Below are 22,266 nucleotides of genomic sequence, written 5' to 3'. Positions count from 1 at the left end.
TGGTTACTTGGTGGGCTGTGTTAGTGAAATGTGGCATATGCATTTAGCTTTGCTTTTAAGTCCCTCAGCCGTTTTCAGCTAAAGGGCCACGTAGAGCTGTTCTAAGCGAAGATGAGTTGACAGTATGCAGGAAGCTTTCTCCCCTAGGAAATGACTTGGGGCAGCTGCAGTAAATTTATTTATTTACTGCATTTATATGCTGCACCCATATCCATGAGGCAGAACACTCTGGGCGGCTTACAATACACACAGTACCAACAATTAAAACAATTCTATAAAAACTCAGTATGAAGAAAATGATAAAATAATGCAATAAAGCAATACACCCAGACATTTGCTTAGCAATAAAACCATGTAAACAACCAAATTAAAGCCATCATAATAAATAAAATTATTTGGCATCTAAAATTCGAACATGGCAGTGGCAGCATGCAACCAATATAGTAAACCATTGTGAAAGCCAACCAACTTGTTCACAGTATTTGCTGAAAGAAATTTGGTTTTCTTTGGTGTCTGAATGAAAGAAGAGAAGAGTCACCTGGCGAATCTCCAACGGAAGCTTGTCCCAAAGGTGCGGTGCTATTGCAGGAAAGGCCCTTCTCCTGGCCATCTCCCCACTTTGGAGAAGGGCTTCAGATGAGGAACTGTGATCACACTGGGACATACGGCAATTCAGAGTTGAGTTCAGAGCCGAATCTGAACCCAGACCTCCCAGATAAGAGTCCCCATTCCCTATGGATTACTTTAGTTTTCTTCTTTTTAGCATGCTATACTGAAACTGGGACTGGGATGCTGTACATCCCCAAGTTTGGCTGCAGGCTTAGTTCTGGAGAATCATGAAGCCAAACGCTTCAAACATGGTTCCTGAGATGTATTCAGGCAGGAAGTTGGTCTTCTACAAGGAGTCTTCCTTTTTGGTGCTCGGCTTTTCATCATTGTTTCCGTAGTTCCCAGATCTGACTGCTTTAGAAAAAGAAAAGTAAAAGAGATTTTGGTCATTATGTGCTTCTTGGTAACACCTTGGCCTCTTAAGTTCCTCCTTTGAGATGAAGCCATTGATTTATTGCACAGAAGGAGGAAAGGGCAAAGCTTCCCTTTGCAGCTGGGCAGTTGCCATGCAGGACAAGATGGCAAATTTACTGTTTTGGAGGGAGGGGCTGCAGCATCGAGTTGTAAGCGCATCTCCCCTCCTGCCCACCCAGTGCATCTATCCATGCATCCCATCCATCTATTCATCCTTATTTTCTTGTTGCAACAAAGGTAAGGCAAAATCAGTTCCAACATTGACCTTCACCGTGCTTACTGTCCTACCCGATTTGACATAGGTTTGTTTCAGGTCATCTCAGAATTTAAGACTAAAATTTCAGAGGGGACCTCCCCCTGCAAGGTGTTTCTCAGATCTGTATGTTTATTAGAACTACTCAGAAAAAGAAGCATTGAACCTTGTGTGATTTCTCATTTACAACTAAAGTGCAACATTCAGCTAATTGAATACATGGCCACTGTTAATTATTTTGTTACAGCTAATTGATATTCACTGAGATCATGTTCTGCAGCTCCATAAATACAGTATTACCTAGCCAGTGTATATATCAACAGCGAATTCTCTGCCTGTGGCATATTTATGCTGTCTCCTGTATAAATGTTGCCGTGTTTTTTTATTTGGTATTTTTTGTTGCTTGCTTCGCATTATTTTGAAAATAAAAAGTCATTGGCCACTTGGTGGATACTGCTCATGTGAATTATTTATGTATTTGGCCATTCCTGCAGTTTCTCTCACAGAGGAGAAACCCGTACCTCTCGGTTGTCACAAAACCAGTTTGTTGCACTGGGGATTAATGACTCTATACTCCTGATGCTGAATCAGGCATAATTTGGCAGAGTGGCTAAGAAACTGCGCTATGAACCAGGAGCGCCGTGAGGCTTCGGCGAATGGGGCGGCATAAAAATGTTCTAATAAATAAATAAATAATAATAAAGGCTTGGGATGTGTCCAAGTACCACTTTACATTTACGTGGTTTGGGTTCAATTCTATCTTTTGTTAAAAGGAACTCTGACAGAAGTGTTGGGAAGGATCTTGGAGAGTTACTCCCCGTTGGGTCGACAGTGTTGAGCTCGAAGGACCAGTGGTCTCCTTGGTAAAATGTCATTGGAAACGACCTAGTCACTGGCCTCATCCCACTCATGTCAGGTGCTCTGCATTGGCACCTTCAGCCCCAAGAGCCTAGAAGTTCCCTTCTGGATCACACCAAAGGTCCATCTAGGACAATACTTCATTTTCTCAGTTCCAGCTTTCCTGGTTACTCCAACCTACCTGCAGCTTCTTGGCCACATTTTGGGTTGACTAGGCTGCCTTTTCAGACTTGACTTCCTCTTGCTCAAGTGATTTACAAAACAAGGCTAAGCATTGGTGCCTCTTCTTATTCTTTTATTGTAATACAGTCTGTATATTTATGAAAAATACTGTAAATGGTGCAGGTGGAGAGTTATCAGGTCACATGTCTTACACCCATGGTGCATGCAGGCCTCCATATCTGTGGATTCTCCTTTGATTCCTCCAGTCTGAAGTCTGAAGTAAACTCCAGTTAACTAATCCAAAAACATTTCGCAGGGCATCAGTCCCACAAACCTCTTCATCACCCTTCAGTGACAGAAGTCTCTCTGTACTGCGTATGGACTTCTCACTGTTTCCCCAGTTTATCCTTTTTACCCCATGGAGGAGCAATTCGCGATTCCTATGGATTTGTGTAGCTTTGGAAATTAAGAAATGCTAAACAGCTTCTTAAAGTTGCAACACCCAGGTTGCCGGTGCTAAGATTCCATGCACTACAACGCCCCTCAAACCCTGCTCCGTCATCCAGATTGTGGCGGATCTGTGGAATACTATACTGGGCTAAGAATTCCCAAATGCATTAAGTCTGGTGCTCACTGGGATCTGGTTTCTGTATGTTAATGCTCATCTTACCACCCTGGTATCTTTCTTGCTTTCTACTGTGCAGTGACCCATATCCTCTTTAGAAGCAAACTGTGGACGGGCTGGGGAAAGAGAGGGCTTCATGTGTGGGCTGGTTCACACATTCATATCCATCACTTCACCCCTGCAGCCTTGCATGTATGAATAGATCATCCCTGATCAAACACCAGTGAGCAACCTTGCAGGTCACACGTCACCTAATGTTTTTGCAGAAAACCAGTGCACACCTTCCGCAAGAGCTGAATAATCGAGCAAAGAGCTATTCTGTGATGAACAGAGGAATGAGCTAGAATTATGTCTTACAAGTTTATAAATGGGGTGTGTTTGTGTGTTCTACTTCTTCAAAGTTTAGAAATCCTTTAATTTTCTCTTGTGCACACTTCTCGTTCCACAGCAGCAAGTCTGTTAATTTGCTGCTTTTGCTTTCCTTGAGAGAGGTTCAGGCAATTGCTTTTAATTGATCTGTTGAAGTCAGGAGAATTTGTTTGTGATTAGCTACCTTGCAGCCTCCCCTAGTCACTTACTATGCATACCTGACCTTTTCCTTTGTTTTGTTATGCTCTTAAATTTCCTGGAGTGGTAAATGTTGGAAATTCAAATAGCTTTGTGACTTTTTCCTGCCATTTTCCGTGTTAGTGACTTCATGACCTTGAGCTCTCTCTTGGCAAGGGAATGGAGAGAGACTGAGTTTTCTGAAACCATTCATTTTTGAGGTTCCCCATGTATTATGGCTGGTCCTGCTCCAGTCAAACCTGATCTTAATAAATACCATTCCTGTTGGTTCCATGCTGGAGGTTTGGAGATGCCTCTTAAACTGTTCATTAGTGTGAATTGTTAGAGTTTCTGTTCTTCATGTAGCAGCTGCTTCTCCCAAATCTGTCATTATTCATGTGCACAGATGCGGCTTTGGACCAGCAAGGCATATGGGTAGTCATTTCACATACTGTACTTTTGTAATAACATAAACATGTTACATGATTTTCACATTTGCCTACTTGGGGCAAGACAACCTGATGTCTTTAAAATCTTTTGGACTATAGTCCCCATAATCCTATGTTGAACTGGTTTGTCTAATATATCTTGAACTGAAGAACAACTACTGTCTTTGCGACTAAATCAGACTGGATCGTGAATTTCGTCCATATCAGTGCTTTTCAACCTTTCCACAGCAGGGAACTGGCCAAAACAGGAAAACCACCAAGGCAGAAACAAAACCCCCCATACAGATAATACTGCATTCTGTGTATTGGTCTCCAAAGACAATTCCAAAAAAAATGAAAATTCTCCTAAACAACCAGAAACCGAGCAACAAAAAATGCCAACAAAAGAACAAAATACTGAAGTGCGGCTCTCCCTGATCCGTCTCTCCCCTCCCCAGCCTCCCTGCTTGCACTGGCTTACCCTGGGCAAATGCAATGCCAACCAAGGACGAGGTGGTGGAATGCAGCTAGCCCCTGTGGCGAGCAGGATGCGGACCTCTCACGGACTGGCAGGAGATCTCCTGCAGATTTAGAATAAGAAATGGAAATTTAAGAAATCTTGTAATGCACAAAATAAATGTGAATGCAGGGTGGTCCCATCTGAGCGTGTTCCGATTTTTATTTGTGAAATTATGGAGAATCTGAAAATCTTTTATGGAGTAATAGCAGGCAGACACAAATGCAGGGAAGTAAAGGCAAAGTTTGCCCTAAATTGGGACCAAATTCAAAATGCCTTCCTATGAGTCAGTGTTCATTTTTGCCACACCTCTGCTAACGGCTTGGGACCTGGATCCCTAAAGGAGCGCCTGTGTCCATATTTGCCCTCCCGCCCCCTGAGATTGGTGGCAGAGGCCCTTCTCTGGGAGCCCTCCGTGAAAGACATCAGGTGAGTGAGTACCCGGAGGAGGGCCTTCTCTGCAGTGGCGCCCCACCTCTGGAATGCGCTCCCCAGAGAGGTCCGTCTGGCACCGTCATTTTTTGGCACCAGGCCAAGACCTTTTTATTTAAACGATATTTTAATAATCACTGATTTTATTTATTGGTTTTATAATTTTGTGCCAGGATGTTTCCAGATTTTATATATGTATGCATGTATATATTTGTGTGTGTGTGTGTGTGTGTGTGTGTGTGTGTGTGTGTGTGTATTCATAATGTTGGAAGCCATCCCAAGGCTTATGCGAATGGGACGGCATACAAAAATTACAAATAAATAAATAAATAAATTTACCTTCTGCAATAGACCCCCAATGCTGGGATTATCTAATCTGTCCTTTCATGTGTTAAAACACTTTAGAAAATAGCCTATTAATTTTTGAACCAAAGTTGAAATTTTTGTTTTGTTCCCAGTTTTGTTGGAAAAAATATCTATGTGTCTATAGCTGTGGGCGTTAATATGTGTCTTGCACGTTTTATGGCTTTATTTATATCCTGTTTTTCAAAATGAATTCATGGCTTTGTTTTCTGGATTTACATGCTTCCAGGAAATGGAAATTAAGGTAAGCAGTACAGCCAAGAATTCAGTAAAGGCAATGAGAAAAGTAAAGCACACATCATAGAAAACAGAAGCTGTCACAAGTGATGTCCCAGGAGCCGAAGGCCCATGTGGGGAGTGGAGCAGGCAGGGCCAAAGTTGCAAATCATTGAAGGAGAGGCTCTGAGCCACTTACTCCGTTGACGGAGCCCCCTCATACAGTAATTCTCCAACACTGTCAGAACCAAGCCACCACAAACCAAGGCAGTTTTTAACCTCCTGAGGTGTGTAAAAGCCAAACACTAGAATTACAGCACCTCTTTCATTTCCCCAAACAAGAATAGGTTGTACCTGACTCCAGAAGGCATTGCAAAGTAGACTGCATATTTTATAGGAGGGCCCAAGGCTCATTAGTAGAGAATATGCTGTGCATAGAGGAAGCCCAGGCTTCAGTCCCCAACAGCTCCTATTAGGAGACCTCATGTTACAGGGCCTGGAAAGACTGCCCCCCCCCCCCCCCCCCCAGCATGCACATAGGAAGCCATCGCCAGTCCCTGGGTTAGGTAGACCTTTGATGCTGCTCTAGCCATGAGCACTCTCTATCAGTGAAAGCCTAGAGCTTCAGGGCGGTTTTTGTAGGAGAAGAGAGAGGAAGTTCCCCAGTAGTGCAGGGAACCCTGGATAGACTCTCCATCTTAAGCACGCTTCTCAGCTTGCTGCATGCACCCCTTAGATCAACTGTGCAGGTTCTGATATGCTCTTTCCCCCGTCTCTGGTGGGATGTGCCAGTTGAGGACAAAGTCTTCAGCAATGTGATTTATGGAAGTCAGCAAAGATCTAAATCTACCTGATGTCTTCCAGCTATTTTGGACTACCACTACCAACAGCACTAGCCACTAGGACCAATGGTTAAAGGCTGATTTAGATGAGGACAATGTGGCTGTGTCAGTTTGGGGTATGGTAGATGGATTTCAATTAAGGTAATTAAAATGGGAGACCTGTGGCTGAGGAGTGGCATAAAAATAGGTGAGATGAGTCAGGAGCTGATTTAAAATTGCAACTTAAATCGGCCACTGAAAAGGCCAACTTAAATCAGGTTTCCTAATGATATTTTTATCAGTTTACCACTATTATTACAAACAGTATTATTTGCACTGTTTGTCAAATGTATAAAACTAAGCTTTGCATTCGCTGCATTTTTCATGTTTTCCAAGCTTTCCTTCTTACATGTGGAGGGAAAGTCTTTGATCATTCCCATGCAACTGCCTTCCCAGCCTCCAATTCCAGTTGCATTGGAGTCCAGCTCTCTTCAGTCCTAGCTTGTGTGGCTAATGGCCATTGGCCAGGATGATGATGATGATGATGATCATCATCATCATCATCATCAAACATCTGTTGGGCACCAGGTTGGAGAAGGCTGCCTCTAGAGGTAGCTGACATGATGGCTTGTAAGGCTAAGTGAAAAAAAGCAGGGCTTTGCACACCGGACAGCTTTATCTTCTATTCTTCTTCCTTTGCTCACTGTCCTGGCTCTGTTTCATTCTCACAAGAACCAAACTGCAAAGAAGAACCAATTGCCCAGGGCTGATACAGCGAAGCTTCCAAAAGATACACTATTTTCAGCAGGTACTAGATAGAATGTAGATATGTGTATTTGGCAAATTATCAGGTTGCTCATTTACACAGAAAAATCTCCTTTACCTCCGGCAGTCCATTGAATTTAGCAGAAGGAGTCCTTTCAGTTTCTAGTTTCAAGCATAGGGTTAATGTGCTTCTATGCAGAGTATTTAGTATTATCCAAATTGTTATTTGGGGAATGTAGATTTTTTAAAAGAAAAAAGGCAAAGAAGACCCTAGTTATTTATATATTTAATCTGTGCAGGTTTGAGATTTCATTGGTATCCTAGACATGAAATGTTCCATGTCCTCTTCCTGACCCCTTGATAATCATTCCGTGCTCAAGGACTGTGCTTTGCAAGCCTCCCTTCTCCCGTGCAGCCTGCTCGGCTGATGGGAGGGAGTAAAAATGCCTCTTTGATCAGCAGCGAGGGAAACTGTTTGCAAGCAAAAATATTATTCAGAGATGAAAGACTAATGCTTTAGCTTAAAACAGGCAAGGATGTACCTGCTTCGCCTGCACCTACATCACAAACATTAAAGCTTCCCCAACTTACCTGATAACTCCTGGAGCTCTTGGTGTTTAACAGGATAATGAGCCAGGTGGGCACCCAGCTCCTGAGGATTTTCATGATCCTGTTTTCCTTGGGATGCACATCTATAGTGCAGTCCTAACCGGAGTTTTGGGTGCTACCATTAGTTCTTGTCCTGCTCCGCTGACGAAGAACTGTAGTTCTGCATGGGGTACGGGCATTTCAGACAGGAATCCCCTGCATCCTTCCAGGTGCTGCCAGGGGGCTCGAACAGGGAAAGCTCGGTGAGCTCAGGTGCGTTGCTCCTGCCCCTCCCTGGCAGCTGGCCGGCAGAGCCAAGCGAAGCGCAGCTCGGTCTCTGCCGCAGAGCAGTGCCAGCGCTGTAGAGGGGCCGGGTGCCCGCCAGATGTGCTGGACCGCAGCTCCACCGTCCCGGGCCCCGTGGCCACGCTGGCTGCAGATGGTGGGAGCGGCAGTCCTGTACCTGCACCTTGGGAGTGGACCAGCTTGGACAGGGCTGGTCTCAATGGTGGGAAGGGAGTGTTGCCGTCTGCTTGGCCACGAGAGTGGCTGCCCCCACAAAAAAATCTGACAAGAATGCTGCCGCAGCTCAGCCCTTGGTGTTGCTTTGCTGCATTATCCCATTATTTTTTAAAAAATACATTATTTTGACATCCTACCATTTTTCTTTCCAAGGAGCTCAAGGTGGCTTAAATAATCCTCCTGCTTTCAGCCGTATCCCCACAACAACAACCCTGTGGGGTAGGGGGGCTGAGAGTCCGACTGGCCCCAGGCCAATCAGGACGCACCGTGGCCGAGGCGGGACTAGAACCCAGGTCACCTGAGCCCCAGTCCCGCACTCTTAACTGCTGCACCACGTTGGCAGATGAATGGCACCCTGCCGGGGAAGACTGCTGCCTGGGAACGTTTTAAGACATGCTCTTTACAGATAGAAAGGGAGGCTTGTGGAAGCTTCCCGCCTGCCCCTGAGGGGGCTGCCCTGGGGCCCTTCTGCGGACCACGAGGACCAGGAGAGAGAGTGCACGGGAGGCAGGGTTCAGATCTGAACTAAAACACTACGTTCCATAAATGGTATAAAAGCAACTGTGCCACAGGTTGCTTTTATACCATTTATGGAAAATGGGAACGGGGGAATACAGAGGGCGGGCACCCAACTTTCTCAGTACTCCCATCACGATCATCATAAAAGCCTTGGCAGAACCAAACAGGCTGCAGCTTTCATCCCCACGTAAGGGTTAACAGGCATAATTCATACCAAACTGGTGCTTTGCTGGAGTTTGCTTTTCCTTGATCCAGTTTTCTCTCTTTTGTGTGTGTGTGTGATGCTTTTTTTAGGCCAAGCAGCTGGAAGAGAAAGACAGAGAGCTGAAGAAGCATGAAACATACTACAAAGAGCAGCTGGCTCGCCTGGAAGAGAGGGTGAGAGAGCTTATTCTCTTTTTAATGAAGGGTTTTGCTGTTAATTCCTGTTAGGCACTCAGTTTGGGACTAGATTCGAATTGTGCGGTCTGGATGAGAAGTGGGCTACAGCCCCTGGCATAAGCCCAGGGACCAAAGGCACCTTGCATCCTCTGCCTCCCAGGAAGAACATCGCATCCCGGAGGAGACCGACCTGGCCTTGTTCCTCAGCCAGAGAAGGGGCACTTGCGGGAGCTGGCTTCCCATCCGCCTCTGCCCAAGAGTATTCTGCTCCACTGGACTCCCCTGCACTGCTTGCAACAGTACAGGGCACGAGTGGCCGGGAGCAGACAAATGCACCAGGGCCAGGCAGCGAAGCGAGGGAATGCAAGGCCAGAGCCCAAGTCACAGTAGCAGGCAGGGTCAAAGTTGGGAGGCTGGCGAGGTCGAGCTGGCGAGGTACGGTCTGGTAAACAAGGACACAAGGTCAGAATGAGTCAGAGGTCAGGAGCTGGCGAGAGAGCACAGTAAGGGGGTGGGTACCTTGGAGCCGGAACCAGGAGCCTGGAGCAGGCAGGAGCCACGCACCGAGAGAGGCTTCCGAGCACTGGCGGCTGCAGCAGAGTCTGGGGCCAGGTCATCATTCTGCTGCTGGGCCAGACCCTGCCACTGCTTGGGCTGGGGGCCTGGAGGCTGCTGGGCAGAGCGGGACTGGCTGTGTGGGTATTATTACCGGGCTTGGTAGGGGCTGCCTCAGCTTGCCTGGCTGGCCAGACTTGGTGGCCCACTTTGGTCTGGGTATTTTTCACGGGACATTTTGAGTATTCTTTTCCTTCCTAATACTTCTTACGCTGGAGGGCCAGTGTTGCTTTAAAGAACTTAAGGGGGCTGTCCCTTCTGCCTTGTCCACTTGTCATAGGAATGGAAGCACTGTATTTTGATTAGAACCAGCTAAAAATCACAGATTAGGTTAAGTGTTGAGTTTCATAGAATTTTTACTCTGGTTCAGTTTTAAAAGAGGAAGGAAGGAAGGAAGGAAGGAAGGAAGGAAGGAAGGAGGGAGGGAGGGAGGGAGGGAGGGAAGGTGAGCAGGGAAAAAGGGAAATTTGTTGCCAGGAGAAAGTATGGTAAAATATCAGCCAGAATCCCTGAAGTCTGTTATGGGGGATTCTTAACATATGCCTACTTTATTATTTATTAACATTTGTAAACCACTCTACATATAAAATATATTTCCAGTCATATCATGCCAATATCATATTATGCCAATAGGATCATGGATGGTCTTTTACTTGGGGGAAGGCTTGCTTAAATAGAAATGTCTTTAGCAGGTGCCGACAATGCAGTGTTGGTGCCTGCCTGACATCAGCGTGCGGCTGTGAGGTCTCCAGAGAGGGAGTGAGTGCCCTGAAGGCTCCGCTCTGAGTGGACTTTATATGGACCTCAGGACAGGTCCCTGTGGGACCAGTTGATTTTTCATTCTAGGACCATATTGACTGGGCAATTGGTAAGGAGGACGGCTTGCTTGCAGGCACCCTTGTGCCAAGTTGTTTTGGTTTTCCTAAACTAGTAACGGACCTAAAGTCTGGCCTGGAGTAACCATCCCTGAAAGAGGAAGATCCCAGCAATGGTCAGGTGGCTGCGTTGTACCTGCATCTTTTGGACGAACCTTAAGAGCAGCTTCCCCCAAGAGGGGAAGTTGCAGGATCCTCATCTCGAGGTCCCTCGTGCCCGTGCAGCTGTGTCCAGATGTGACTGTTGCTGGGGGTGGCAGCTGAGCAGGATAAGAGGCAGTCCCCAGATGCCGTGGCAACTTATGGGTAGATTGTGTCACAACCCTAAGGAGATCACTCAGACTTCGTACAAAAGGTAACTGTGCCTTCTGGAAAGGCAAGGAGAGCAGAAGAGACGGCATATTCCAGGTGTTGAGAAAGTCCTTCGCTTCAGCAGCTAGCACTTCCGTTTTGCATCAGCGCTTCATACGGTTATACACTTCTGCCTAAATGGATGGCATTCTCAGAATTAAGTCAAGGTGCCATATGCATTTTGCTCCATTTCCTTGTGAAAAGTGGTTAGTGAAACGTCGGAAGCTGCTTTATTCTGAGCCGTCCATTCAGTTCGTGAGGACTGGCCCTGAGGACTGGCATTGGCTCTCCAGGGTTTCTTTCCTAGCCCTGGCTTTTATTTTATTTTATTTTTTATTTATATCCTGCCTTTTTCCTACAAAGGGCTCAAGGCAGCTTACATTATCTCTCCTCCTCCATCTTATCCCCACAACAACAACCCTGTGAGGTAGGTTGGGCTGAGAGACTGTGACTGGCCCAAAGTCACCCAGTTGGCTCCATGGCCGAGCGGGGACTCGAACCCAGATCCTCTGAGTCCCAGTCCCATGCTCTACACTACACCACACTGGCTTGAGATGCTGTGGGCCGAATCGGGACCCTTCTGCATGCAGAATGTGTGCTCTGCCACCAGACTGTGGCCCTGCCATGCTGTGATTCCTGAGCTGTGATGGAGGTGTGTGTCCCCACTTACACCAAGGAGAAACTGTGCCTTTGAGCGCGGATGCTTCTTAAAACATAAAGCAACGGAGCATGCATGGATCGTATTGGCAACAAAACTGGATTCAGTCCTAAACCGATTCCTCAATAAAGCACCTTGATTCTTGTGAGGCGGCGTTTGTGTGTATCGCATCTCTAAGAGTCGGAGCACCTCTGTATAATTAATTGGCTCTTTTTATTAGCTTTCTTTTTTCAATTAGCACTTTTCATATCCACGTTCCTCTGCAGCAGAGACACCTCTGCAGTCATTGATAATAACGGAAGATGACAACAGAACGGATTAGTGTCAGCGAAGGATGCTCTGTCTAGAACAGAGTTATTATACATATTCACTGCCAGATGACGGCTGTCATTTTAAAAATATTTCAGAGGCTGGAGTGAAGATGCACCACGTTCCTTGGTGAGGATTATGCCGGACAAAGTGATTCCGTATCACTGACAGCTGCTCTGCTAAAACATAAACAGTTCTGTTCTTGGGTGCAACAGTCATCCATAAATATGGCTTATGTGCAAAAAACAAAAACCCCCAGCAAAACCCTTGATACTTAAAAAAAGAAAGAAAGAAGGAAAGTGATTCCCCAAACAGCTGCCAGTATTTTAGTTCAGTGATGGCATATAAGTTGTGAGTTATTGCGCAACCTATGGCAGCTAAGCAAGATGGAACAGCTTAACAAAGGAGGTAAAGAATAACCTTCCCATGCAGTATGTCTGCTCAGGCTATAAACTCGTTATTTAAGAGTTTCCCACATTAGATTTCAAGAGAGAGATTCATTCATCAGTGCTAAAGGGACATTTTCCTTTTCAGACCCTGAGAAAATATGATCCAATTCTCCTGATTCACGTTGATATCAGAGCTGTCCTGCGAGCTTTCAGTACTAGGCACAATAGCCGAGGATGGGATGGTGTAGGTTTGCCTTTCTTTCTTAATGTTGAATGAAAACCTGCCAGCTCATAGTATAAAAGGCTGGGTCTAATGCAGTTGGAGCCCATAGTGGGCTAATTGCCATTCTTGTATAGGAAATGGCAAATCAATGGGAAAATAGATTGAAATAATGAAGACGCTTAAAATGGGAGCACTCGCTTTGCCTTCAGCAGGAGACCTCCGCAAAATGCTCTCAGACGCTTCATCACCATGCCGTGTCATTACTGCATCTCCAAAGTACAGATGCTAAATATTGACGAGAACCAGCAATCCGTCATTGCCAGGTATCCTCTCCCTCCACCCCCCCACCCCCCCACCCCTGGCCACACACAGACACCCTGGCCTGGCATGTTTCAAAATTATGCGCATGCCGTTGGGGCAAAGCATATCGTCCTTGTTTGAAAGCACATGCTGGAACGGGCCTAATCAGAGCCAGTGTCATTCAGTGGATATGCCGTTGAACGTGGATAATCCACCAGATGCAGAGCTGGGAGAGATCTGTGTTTCAATCAGACCTCGAATGTGTTGGATGTTCAGTCACTAGTGACTGACTCGGGTTTGCTTCCCTGGCGACTGGAACCGGCAGTCCTGAGGACGGTGCAGTGGCTACCTGCAAAATGCCACCTGCCAACTACTGAGCCTGGAAATGACCCCACTATACCGTGCAAAACCACGTTCTGCATGTAAGCATCCTCAGATCAGTCCTTATTTATATATCAATGCATAAGGTAAAGGTAAAGGTTTCCCCTTGACATTAAGTCCAGTCATGCCTGACTCTAGGGGGCGGTGCTCATCTCCGTTTCCTGGCCGAGGGAGCCGGCGTTTGTCTGCAGACAGTCTCCGTGGTTGTGTGGCCGGCATGACTAAACACCGAAGTGCACGGAACGCTGTTACCTGCCCACCGAAGTGGCACCTTTTCATCTACTCGCATTTGCATGCTTTCCAACTGCAAGGTGGGCAGGAGCTGGGACGGAGCAACGGGAACTCACCCCATTGGGCAGATTTGAACCGGCGACCTTTCGATCAACCAGCCCAGCAGCACAGCAGTTTAAACCACTGCGCCACCTGCAGTCCTCCTATAAATGCATACATGTACATAAATATGTAACAGATGCAGTCTTTTCTGCCTCTTTGATGCTCTTAAATTTTAGTTCCTCACCAAAACAGTCCAAAATGACACAAGAGCTACTGCCAGAGGACGAGATTCCCAGTTTGGAAGGCACTTAACCAGCTACTGGAGAAGACAAGAACAAAAAGTGCTGTTGGAAAGGAATTTTACAGGCTGACATGCCCAGAGACTAATGGAAGATCCACTGCTGCACAACACCATATTGGTGGAACATGGGATGTGAGAAGTATGAATCAAGGCAAACGGGAAACTACAAAACAAGCAATGGAATGGTTAAGCATCACAGTATGTGGTGTGAGCAGACTAGGCTAGCCTGGAATGGGACATTTTCAAGTCAGAAAAAACACAGTTTTACTCCAGAAATGGCAAACCCAGAAGAAATGGAGTGGCTGAGGCAAGAGTTGGCACAGGTAGTAAGCAGCTATAATGCAAAATCCAAACAAATAACACCAACCAGAATTTGTGGGAAACCTATTAATATAACCATAATTCAAGTGTATGTTCTAGCAACAGATCCTGAAGAAGAAATCAAAAACTTTTATGCTGGTGTTCAAGAAGGTGTCTTTGGACTTTCAATTTTTTAGCACCTCTCACACATAGAGACAAAACGAACTAGTGCAATGCCCAGTGCTAAGAAACAAAACAACAGAAGAGGGAAAACAGGAAATACCTTCTAGAAAACGCAAAGCAAAGGAAAATTCAAACCTTGGTCAGGGATGCTGAAGGGCCAACAGAAAAGCATATTGTATGGCCAGGATAAAATAAAGAGAAGGTGGAAAGAATATGTGAAGAACTGTACAGAAGAGAGGAAAGAATGACAGACTCCTTTGAAGAAGAACCCTATGAGGAAGAGGAACCTGGAATATTAGAGAGCAAAGTGAAAGCTGCTCTGGAAGCTCTTAGAAGGAATAAAGCGACTGGAATATAAAACCAATATTGCTATTTCAGGCTGCAGAGACTGAATTGGTTAAACCCTAAGAAGGATATGCCAGCAAATATGGAAGACAAAACAATGCCTACCGTCTGAAATTGTTCAATAGTCAGTCCAGTCCCCAAGAAAGAAGATGCCAAGCAGTCTAGCAACCAAAGGATCACTGGTCTAGTTTCTCAAGGAAGCAAAGTGATGCTCAAGGTATTGCAACAAAGGATTTCCTCCTATATGGAGTGAGAAACACCTGATGTCCAAGCTGGATTCCAAAAAATAAAGAGGCACCAGAGATCATATTGCAAGTAAAAGTTAGGTACTCAAACACGCCGAAGAATTTTAGAACATGAGTCCATGCTTTATAAGCTGCAACAACACCTTTGTGTGGATCACAAGATAGTATGAATTATCCTGAAAGAAACGGGTGTACTTCTCTGAGGTATAATCTGTATTGCGGACAAGGAACTACTCTTGGAAGGGTTTGACAGAATAAATACGTGGTTCATAATTTGCACATCTGCTTGGCATCATTTCGGTCTCCCCCTGACCTGCATCTTGTTGGGTTAGAATCCTTGTCCTCTTCGACCTGCGTGGCCATTGGCCGTGTTGAAAAAGACTGGTTTATTTTGATGCTAGGTTTGTCTGCCTTTCGGATAAGGAATACACAGCAGTTGTTGTTCTCCCTTGACAGGTGAATTTTGCACATACTAATAGGATCTGTCTGCACAAAGTGTATTTGAGTTCAGGTTCCTGAGAATCCAGATATGGATTGTAGAAATAATATCTATTTGTTTTAAGTTTTTTCTTCTCTCTCTTTTTCCCTGGCTTATGTTTCCAGGTAGTGTTTTCAGCTGGTAGGATTGGCGCTTCATTTGTGGTGTCGGTTTACTGCATAGCCTGTCAAGGAGTATTAACCTTCAAGTAAGATGAGCACAGAGACTGCAAAGCTGAGAGTTGATGGCACACACTATACCTGGTATTAACCAGTATTATCCATCCCGCTTGCTGCAGTAAATAGGATTTTGCTATTATGATGTGTCAGGATTTTCACAGCAATCAAATTTACTAGACACTAAACTGCTCTCCTCTCTGCTGAGCTGCTTTAGTCTGGATTTTTGTGCTCACATTAATCCTGTTGGTAGGAAAGCCTCATCCCAATTGTGCAAAGAAATTATAATTTAATGATCTTTTCTCTTTCCACCCTCGTCATTCAAGGCTCAGAAAGGAATTCTAGCTTTTTAGCCGCGATAGCTCCCGTGCTCTGAAAAAGGAGATAATGCACAATTCAGCTTCTAAGCCAAGTATCATCCATGATGTATGTCTGTGTTTACATCTCCTGTGCACAAAACTATACAATGCAAGCTATGCAGTTTTTGGATTTCCCTGAATTTGCTGCCGTGTTCATAATTTTGGAGCTTCAAGCGGTGAATCATGGACTCTTTACTGAACAATGTCTGGCAAATGTTGGGCTGGAGCTATTCAAATTTTTCTGACTTTTAAAGTGTTAAATCTGCAGGCGTAATGGTAGCAGAGAGGCCGGGTAGAAAGCACTCGCTTTAGAAAGGCGGGTTGCTCACATGTAACTGTTGCTCTTTGAGTGGTCATCTGTGCATTCACACATAGGGGCTTTGTGCCTGGGCAGAGCCTTGAATCAGGAAGCTTCTATAGCTCAGTGTCCATGGGGTGGGAGGCGCACTCCCTTCCAGTTCCCAGGAAGCAGGAGCGTCTCCCACCCGTCCCCTCTGTTCCTGTGGAGACCACCATGAATCTCTGGACTGAGGGGAAGAGAGGAGACCTTGAGCTCCAGGTGTCCATAGAGAATAAGGAGGCAATCTTTGGAGGGATGACAGCAAGTAGGGCCCAAGGGTGGGTTGTGTGAATGCACCGATGGCTACTTGAAGAATGACAGGAAGGGGAGATGCTCTGACCCAACAGAACAGTGAAACAGAGTGAGTCAGACGGGGCCTTCCAGGCCATCTAGTCTGACCCCCGGCTCCAGCCGGTTCCACTCATGACGTGCGTACCATGTGCATGTCCAGCCTCTCCTTGATCGCCCTCACCGATGGGGCTTCAACCTTAGCTGCCAAAGCTTCCCAGCGATAGGCTCCATGCAGGTGCACAGCCCGTACGTGTGATGCACAGAGGCCACGAAGAAGGGTGAGTGTGTCACATTTGCTCTAGGACGACACGCAGAGAGAGATTTTGGCTGCTTCTCTTGTACGTGCTGGTTCCCTGAGAGATTGTCCTTAGTCCTTGTCCAGCTCCTTTGATGGCTTTTAAAATCAACAAGCCATGCTTTTTCATGTATCTAAGTGGCACTTGCAAGAAATTCCTGCAGAATGTCATGTTTCTGTTGGCTGTTCTTGTCAGTCAGCCATGCCTTCCTTCACACTATCCAGTTCTGCTCCCGCTCCTGCCCAGATTCTGCGTGCAGTCAAGCGCGTGTTTGCTCCAGTCCTCACTGGACTGTTTTTGGGCTGTTTGCTGTTGTTTTCAGTGCTGATATTGGGCAGTGCTATTATATGAAAATAGGAATGCCATCTCGAGTCCCTTTGAGGGATTAAGTGAACTGTTGACCTCCAGGAAGCTGTGCAAGAGTTACTGAAATAATCTGGGGGCTGAACTTACAGTGCATTTCCTCCTCTCCGTGCCGTGCCCAGAACTCATTATTGGAGAACCTGGGGACAAGCAACCTGAGGCTCCTTTGCAAATGTTTTGCCAGCTGGAGGACGGCCACTAAGCAGTGTCGTCTCTTGTCATACTCATTGTCACATTTGTGAATTTAATTTGCATTAATTTCTTGGACGCTGTATCAGCTGCAAAGGCCGGTTGTTTTGCTGAATCAAACGATGCAAGTATAAAACTTCCAGCCGATATAAACATGGGAAGTTAGAGATGAGGAGGAGAGCTGCCGGTCTGCTAACCTCCCCTTACATATCAGCTCTCATTTTATTATGAGTATCATCTCGCTTACAGTGGGAGATACCAATACAGAGCTGCACACTGTGAAATTTCCTCTTAGAGGAGAGTTGCTTCAAGGACTGAACGACCCACGTGGTGCAAAAGTTCGCCTGTGCTTACTAGCCAGTTGAACCTACTGAGAATTGTGATCCCCAGACCTCCCAGTTTGTAATAAATCCTACATATGGAATGTAAAGGACTGTTCTTGTGCCTAGTCCTGAGAACAACTCCTCTGGGGCCAGAAGTTCCCCACCAGTACAGGCCTCTGACTAACAGCTGCTTCCAATCAACTTCAGAGACTCTTGGGCGACTCTGATTTTCTAGGTCCCTTTCAAGTTTGGGGGTCCCACTTGCTTTTGGGTTTGGCCCTGCCCTTGTCACCTGTGGGGCGGCCTTCGCAGGGACAGAGCCAAGGGGTCCACAGTTCTGTTGATTCTCTTGGATCCTGTGCTGACTCTTGATACCACCGACATGGTGTGCTTCTTGAGAGACTTTCTGAACTGGGTGTGGGCAGTACAGCCCTTTGGTGATTCCACTCATTCCCAAACAGCCATTTCCAGATGGGGGTGCAAGGCATTTGTATGCCAATGGCATATAATTCTATTTGGTGGGGTAGAAATATTTTAAATAAATAAAAAGAATATTTTTGTTTTTCATCATTTTCAAGTAAGCCACTGGCAATGCTAAACCATTGCCTGGCTACAGGAGTAGGCTATGAGATGGCCAATAAACAAATTCCAGCTAGATAAGACGGAGGTGCTTTCAATTTTTATTAATTAATGAATTGAATTTGTATGAAAGACACTTGTTAGCATTATGCTATCTGGGTGGCCATTACAATATATACAATATGCAATACAATACATTAAAATATCAGTAATAACATAAAGAAAATGATACAGTTGAAATGTTATAATAAATAAACAAGAGAAAGCACAATAAATACAGACAAAATGCAAATTAATACAATTAATAAATGAGATTAAGATTAAAACCAGTACTGTCAATATAGATAGTTTAAGTAGTGCCATAGGTACATAAAAAGAAGTTTTCTTCAGGCACCTAAAACTCAATAAGGTAGGTGCCTGATGGATCTCTAATGACAAAGTGTTCCACATTTGGGGTGCCACTGCAGAAAAGGCTCTGCTGCTTGCAGCTTCCCACTTAACCTCCCTAAGGAGACGAACTCTGTAGGGGGCCTCCATTGATGACCTTAAACAATGGGCAGGAATGTTTGGAGTAAGAGAGTGTTATCCCAAGCCATTTAGGGCTTTATATGTCATGGTCAAAATCTTGCATACAGCCCAGACTGAAACAGGCAGCCAGTGAGTAATCATTCCTCCAGGGGATGTATCATACTGCAAGGATCTGCTCTGTTGCTGGGGGTGTGCATTTAATTCATTTTTATCTGTCAGGATACCAGTAATATTTGTGGTTCATACTGGTTGTTACCAGCCAGCTGGTTAGACAGAGTTTTTCTCCAATACATTTTCTGGTAACCTCCAGTTAGAACATTGAAAATGTGGGGCAGCTTCTGAAAAGAGTCCAGGAACTTCATTTAGGACAGAATATGGCTGCAAGACTGGGTAGGATGAACGGATTGCTCCCACACTTCATCGGTTTCCCATGCCAATATTTTATCAGTTCAAAGATTTTCAGTTCATTTCCAGGCCCAGTTCAAAGGGCTGGTTTTGATCTTTAAAGCCCTTCATATCTTGGCAAGCACATCATAAGTATTTGAAAAGAGCTATCCTGGATCATACAGAAGGGCTTTAAACTAAATCCTACAGGGGAGGGAGAAGTACACCTGAGCGTAACAACAGACAGGGCTTATGCACTGCCACAGAGAGAGCAGCTCTTACAGTGTCCAGTAGTCTTCCAAAACCGCAGGAAGAAAGCTAGGGTATAAAGCTTGTAGTCATAGAATAGTAGAGCTGGAAGGGGCAATGTAGGCCATCGAGGCCAAGCCCCTGCTGTTGCAGGACACCAATTTACACCATCCCACTCAGAGGGCTACCCAGTTTCTTCTTGGATGTCTCCAGTGTGGGAGAGCCCCCTACCTCGAGAGGCAGCTGGTCCCACTGCCGTATTGCTCTGACAGTAAGGAAGCTCTTCCTGATGTCCAGCCTGAATCTGGGTTGTCACAACTTGAACAGATTATTCCGTGTCCTGCACTCTGGGATCAGCAAGGAGAGATCTTGGCCTTCCTCTTTCTGACAGCCTTTGAGGTACCTATAGAGGGGTCTCATGTCTCCCCTCAGTCTTCTCTTCTCAAGGCTGACCTGTCCAAATCTCTCAGTCGCTCCTCACCTGGAGTCCTGTGTCCAGTTCTAGGCACCACAGTTTAAGAAGGATATACAGAAGCTGGAAGGGGTTCAGAGGAGGGCAACAAGGATGATTCAGGGAACTGGGAACTGTGCAAGCTGAGCCTCGAGAAGACTGAGGGGAGATGGAAAAACACTCTACAGGTATTTGAAAGGTTGTCATGAAGAGGAATACCAGGATCTCTTCTCGATCATCCCAGAGTGCAGAGCACACAATAACAGGCTCAAGTTCCAGGCAGCCCAGTTCCGGCTTGACATCAGGAAGTACCTCCTGACTGTTGGAGCAGTACCGCAATGGAGCCAATGATCTGGGGAGGTTATGGGCTCACCCACACACTGCGGGCATTCAAGATGCAACTGGACAGCCGCCAGAGAGGGACGGTTTAACTGAGAGTTCTGCACTGAGCAGGGGGTGGACCTGATGGCCTTTATGGCCCCTTCCAACTCTACTGTTCTATGGATCCATAACCAAAGAACTTTCTGCTCCCACATTCAGCTGTCAGCCTGTGCGATGCCGACACATCACCTGTGGCAACCGAAGCTCCCCACCTGCTTTTGCCCCCAGCACCAGGCTGGAAGAGGCACCCTGCTCTGCTGGTGGAGGGAATCCATAGCCATCCTGCAGCCCTGGGCAAGCTCTCCTCCATGAATCGGCCGAGGCAATCCTGTTAGTGGCCGTAGCAACTGAATTATGGCAGGTGGCCACAGGGGACAAGCCCTTTTCAAAGGAAGGTTCGCCAACACCTCAGTTTGGTGCCAGGCAAATCTCTCTTTAGTTTCCTAGGACTTGGAGGAACAACTTTAAAAAAAAGAATTGTTTGTGCTGTGCTGTAATATGATTGATCAGTGCTGCAGTTTTTAAAAATTCTTTTGGCTCCCTGATCATACTTTTATTCATGGCATGTTTTAATGTCCTGATCTGTTTTCAGATTATTTGTTTCTATTTTATAGTCATTTTATTTACCACTCCTTGATTTTTGTTTCCTTGTTACCGTAATTTTTATCACTTATTTTTCACATCACCCCAGAGAACTGCTATTGTTTCATGACTGATGAAATGAGTGAGCGAATGAATGAATGAATGGAGTTATACATTGAGCCTTCTAGGGGAAAATTAATATTACTGCACAATTGCTATATATGGCACTTTATGCAAATAGTTCACTGCCTCTGGGGGCCTGCAATTTATTAATTACAAAGATAGCAGAGGAAGAGGATGCAAATGGAGGCAGACACGAACAGGGCAGTGCATAGATCAATTTCACACATACAGTACTTAGGCCTGGCAGGAAGTGCTCTGGGTTTTCCGGCCCAAGTCAAGGCTCTGGTTTGTCATTTCTCTGTGGTCTTCTGGAGTTTCTGAGAAGAGCTGTTAGGTGTTTCTCCACAACCATGAAGCCCTGGAAAATTTTCCCTGTGGACGCTAAAGTTTCAGTCCTCAAAGTTCTGATAAACTCTCCAATTTCACAAGAGTACCGGCACTTCTTTAGAGTTTGGGGGAATTTTCTTGACGCTTTGCCTTGCCTCCCATTTTCTCAATCCGAAGGGCTGGAAGCGTTGGCATGCAAGCGGTAGACAAAATCCTAGCCCTAGCACTTGAACGAAGCTAGTCTGTGGCTCTCTCCTCACTGGCCATTTCTCAACACCGTGTGTGAACCTCCGGGCTCTGCGCCGGAAAGATTAAAAAAGGGGAGTTCATCACAGCTCCACAACACCACACTGATAACACAATACCTGCTATATTATGGGTCAGAGTGTAATATTGTTGTCAGCGCCACACAATTGAGCTGTCAGTTTGACCTAAAACAGAGCATTCTCTCGTCAGCGCTCCAGCCTTCCGCTCGGTAGATTGCACTGCGTTTAGAGGAAGTCTTTTGAGAAGAGAATTCCATGCCAGGCATGCAGAGACGAGGGCGTTACTCGCTCACAATTACAGCATCTCAGATAGCAGCTTGATTGATCGCAGGGAGAACCGGAGCTATAATCTTCAGACTATGGGTTGGGTCCAAAGAACCATAAGTGGAAGGAAAATAGGCACCTGTTTGTTCAAACTCAGCTGGGAGAGTTTACACAGTGCTGTAGCAGGCGGGTTCTGTAGCGGTTCTTGTGCTTATGTGAGCAGAAAAACTCACGGGCTTGTTTCATTTTTTTACCCAGTGTTGTCATGCAAGAGGCACAGCAGCCGGATCCGCTTTCTACTTGGGAAGTGGCAGGTTGGGGTCCAACTCTATGGCATTATATTCGCATTCTAAATGCCATGCACCAATGTCCCAAGTACTGTTTGAATATTATATTTCCTTGCTTTTAGTTTCTTCTCCCTACCACACTGCACCCCCAGGTATGGGTTCAGTTGCTCACAGCTTAGATTTTCAAGGCAATGGGTGTGTTATTGGCAGACACTGGTGATCCCTTACTAAGAGAAGTGTGGAAATACTCACATATATCTAGA

At 45.7% G+C, this 22,266-nt stretch overlaps 1 protein-coding gene across 3 annotated transcripts in view; it reads left to right on the top strand.

Annotated features, from left to right (window-relative positions):
- Nucleotides 1–22,266, top strand: part of CHCHD3 (coiled-coil-helix-coiled-coil-helix domain containing 3) — a 203,808-nt gene that overhangs the window by 108,121 nt on the left and 73,421 nt on the right. For all 3 annotated transcript variants that reach the window (XM_044428690.1, XM_044428700.1, XM_044428681.1), the window contains exon 5: nt 8,933–9,016. In XM_044428690.1, the coding sequence (XP_044284625.1) occupies nt 8,933–9,016 (84 nt within the window). The remainder of the gene's footprint in view (nt 1–8,932; nt 9,017–22,266) is intronic.

This window comes from Varanus komodoensis, unplaced genomic scaffold (assembly GCF_004798865.1).
Source record: "Varanus komodoensis strain SLA01 unplaced genomic scaffold, ASM479886v1 scaffold1, whole genome shotgun sequence".
In the NCBI taxonomy this organism is placed as follows: Eukaryota; Metazoa; Chordata; class Lepidosauria; order Squamata; family Varanidae; genus Varanus; species Varanus komodoensis.
This window is presented reverse-complemented; position numbering and strand designations above follow the sequence as displayed.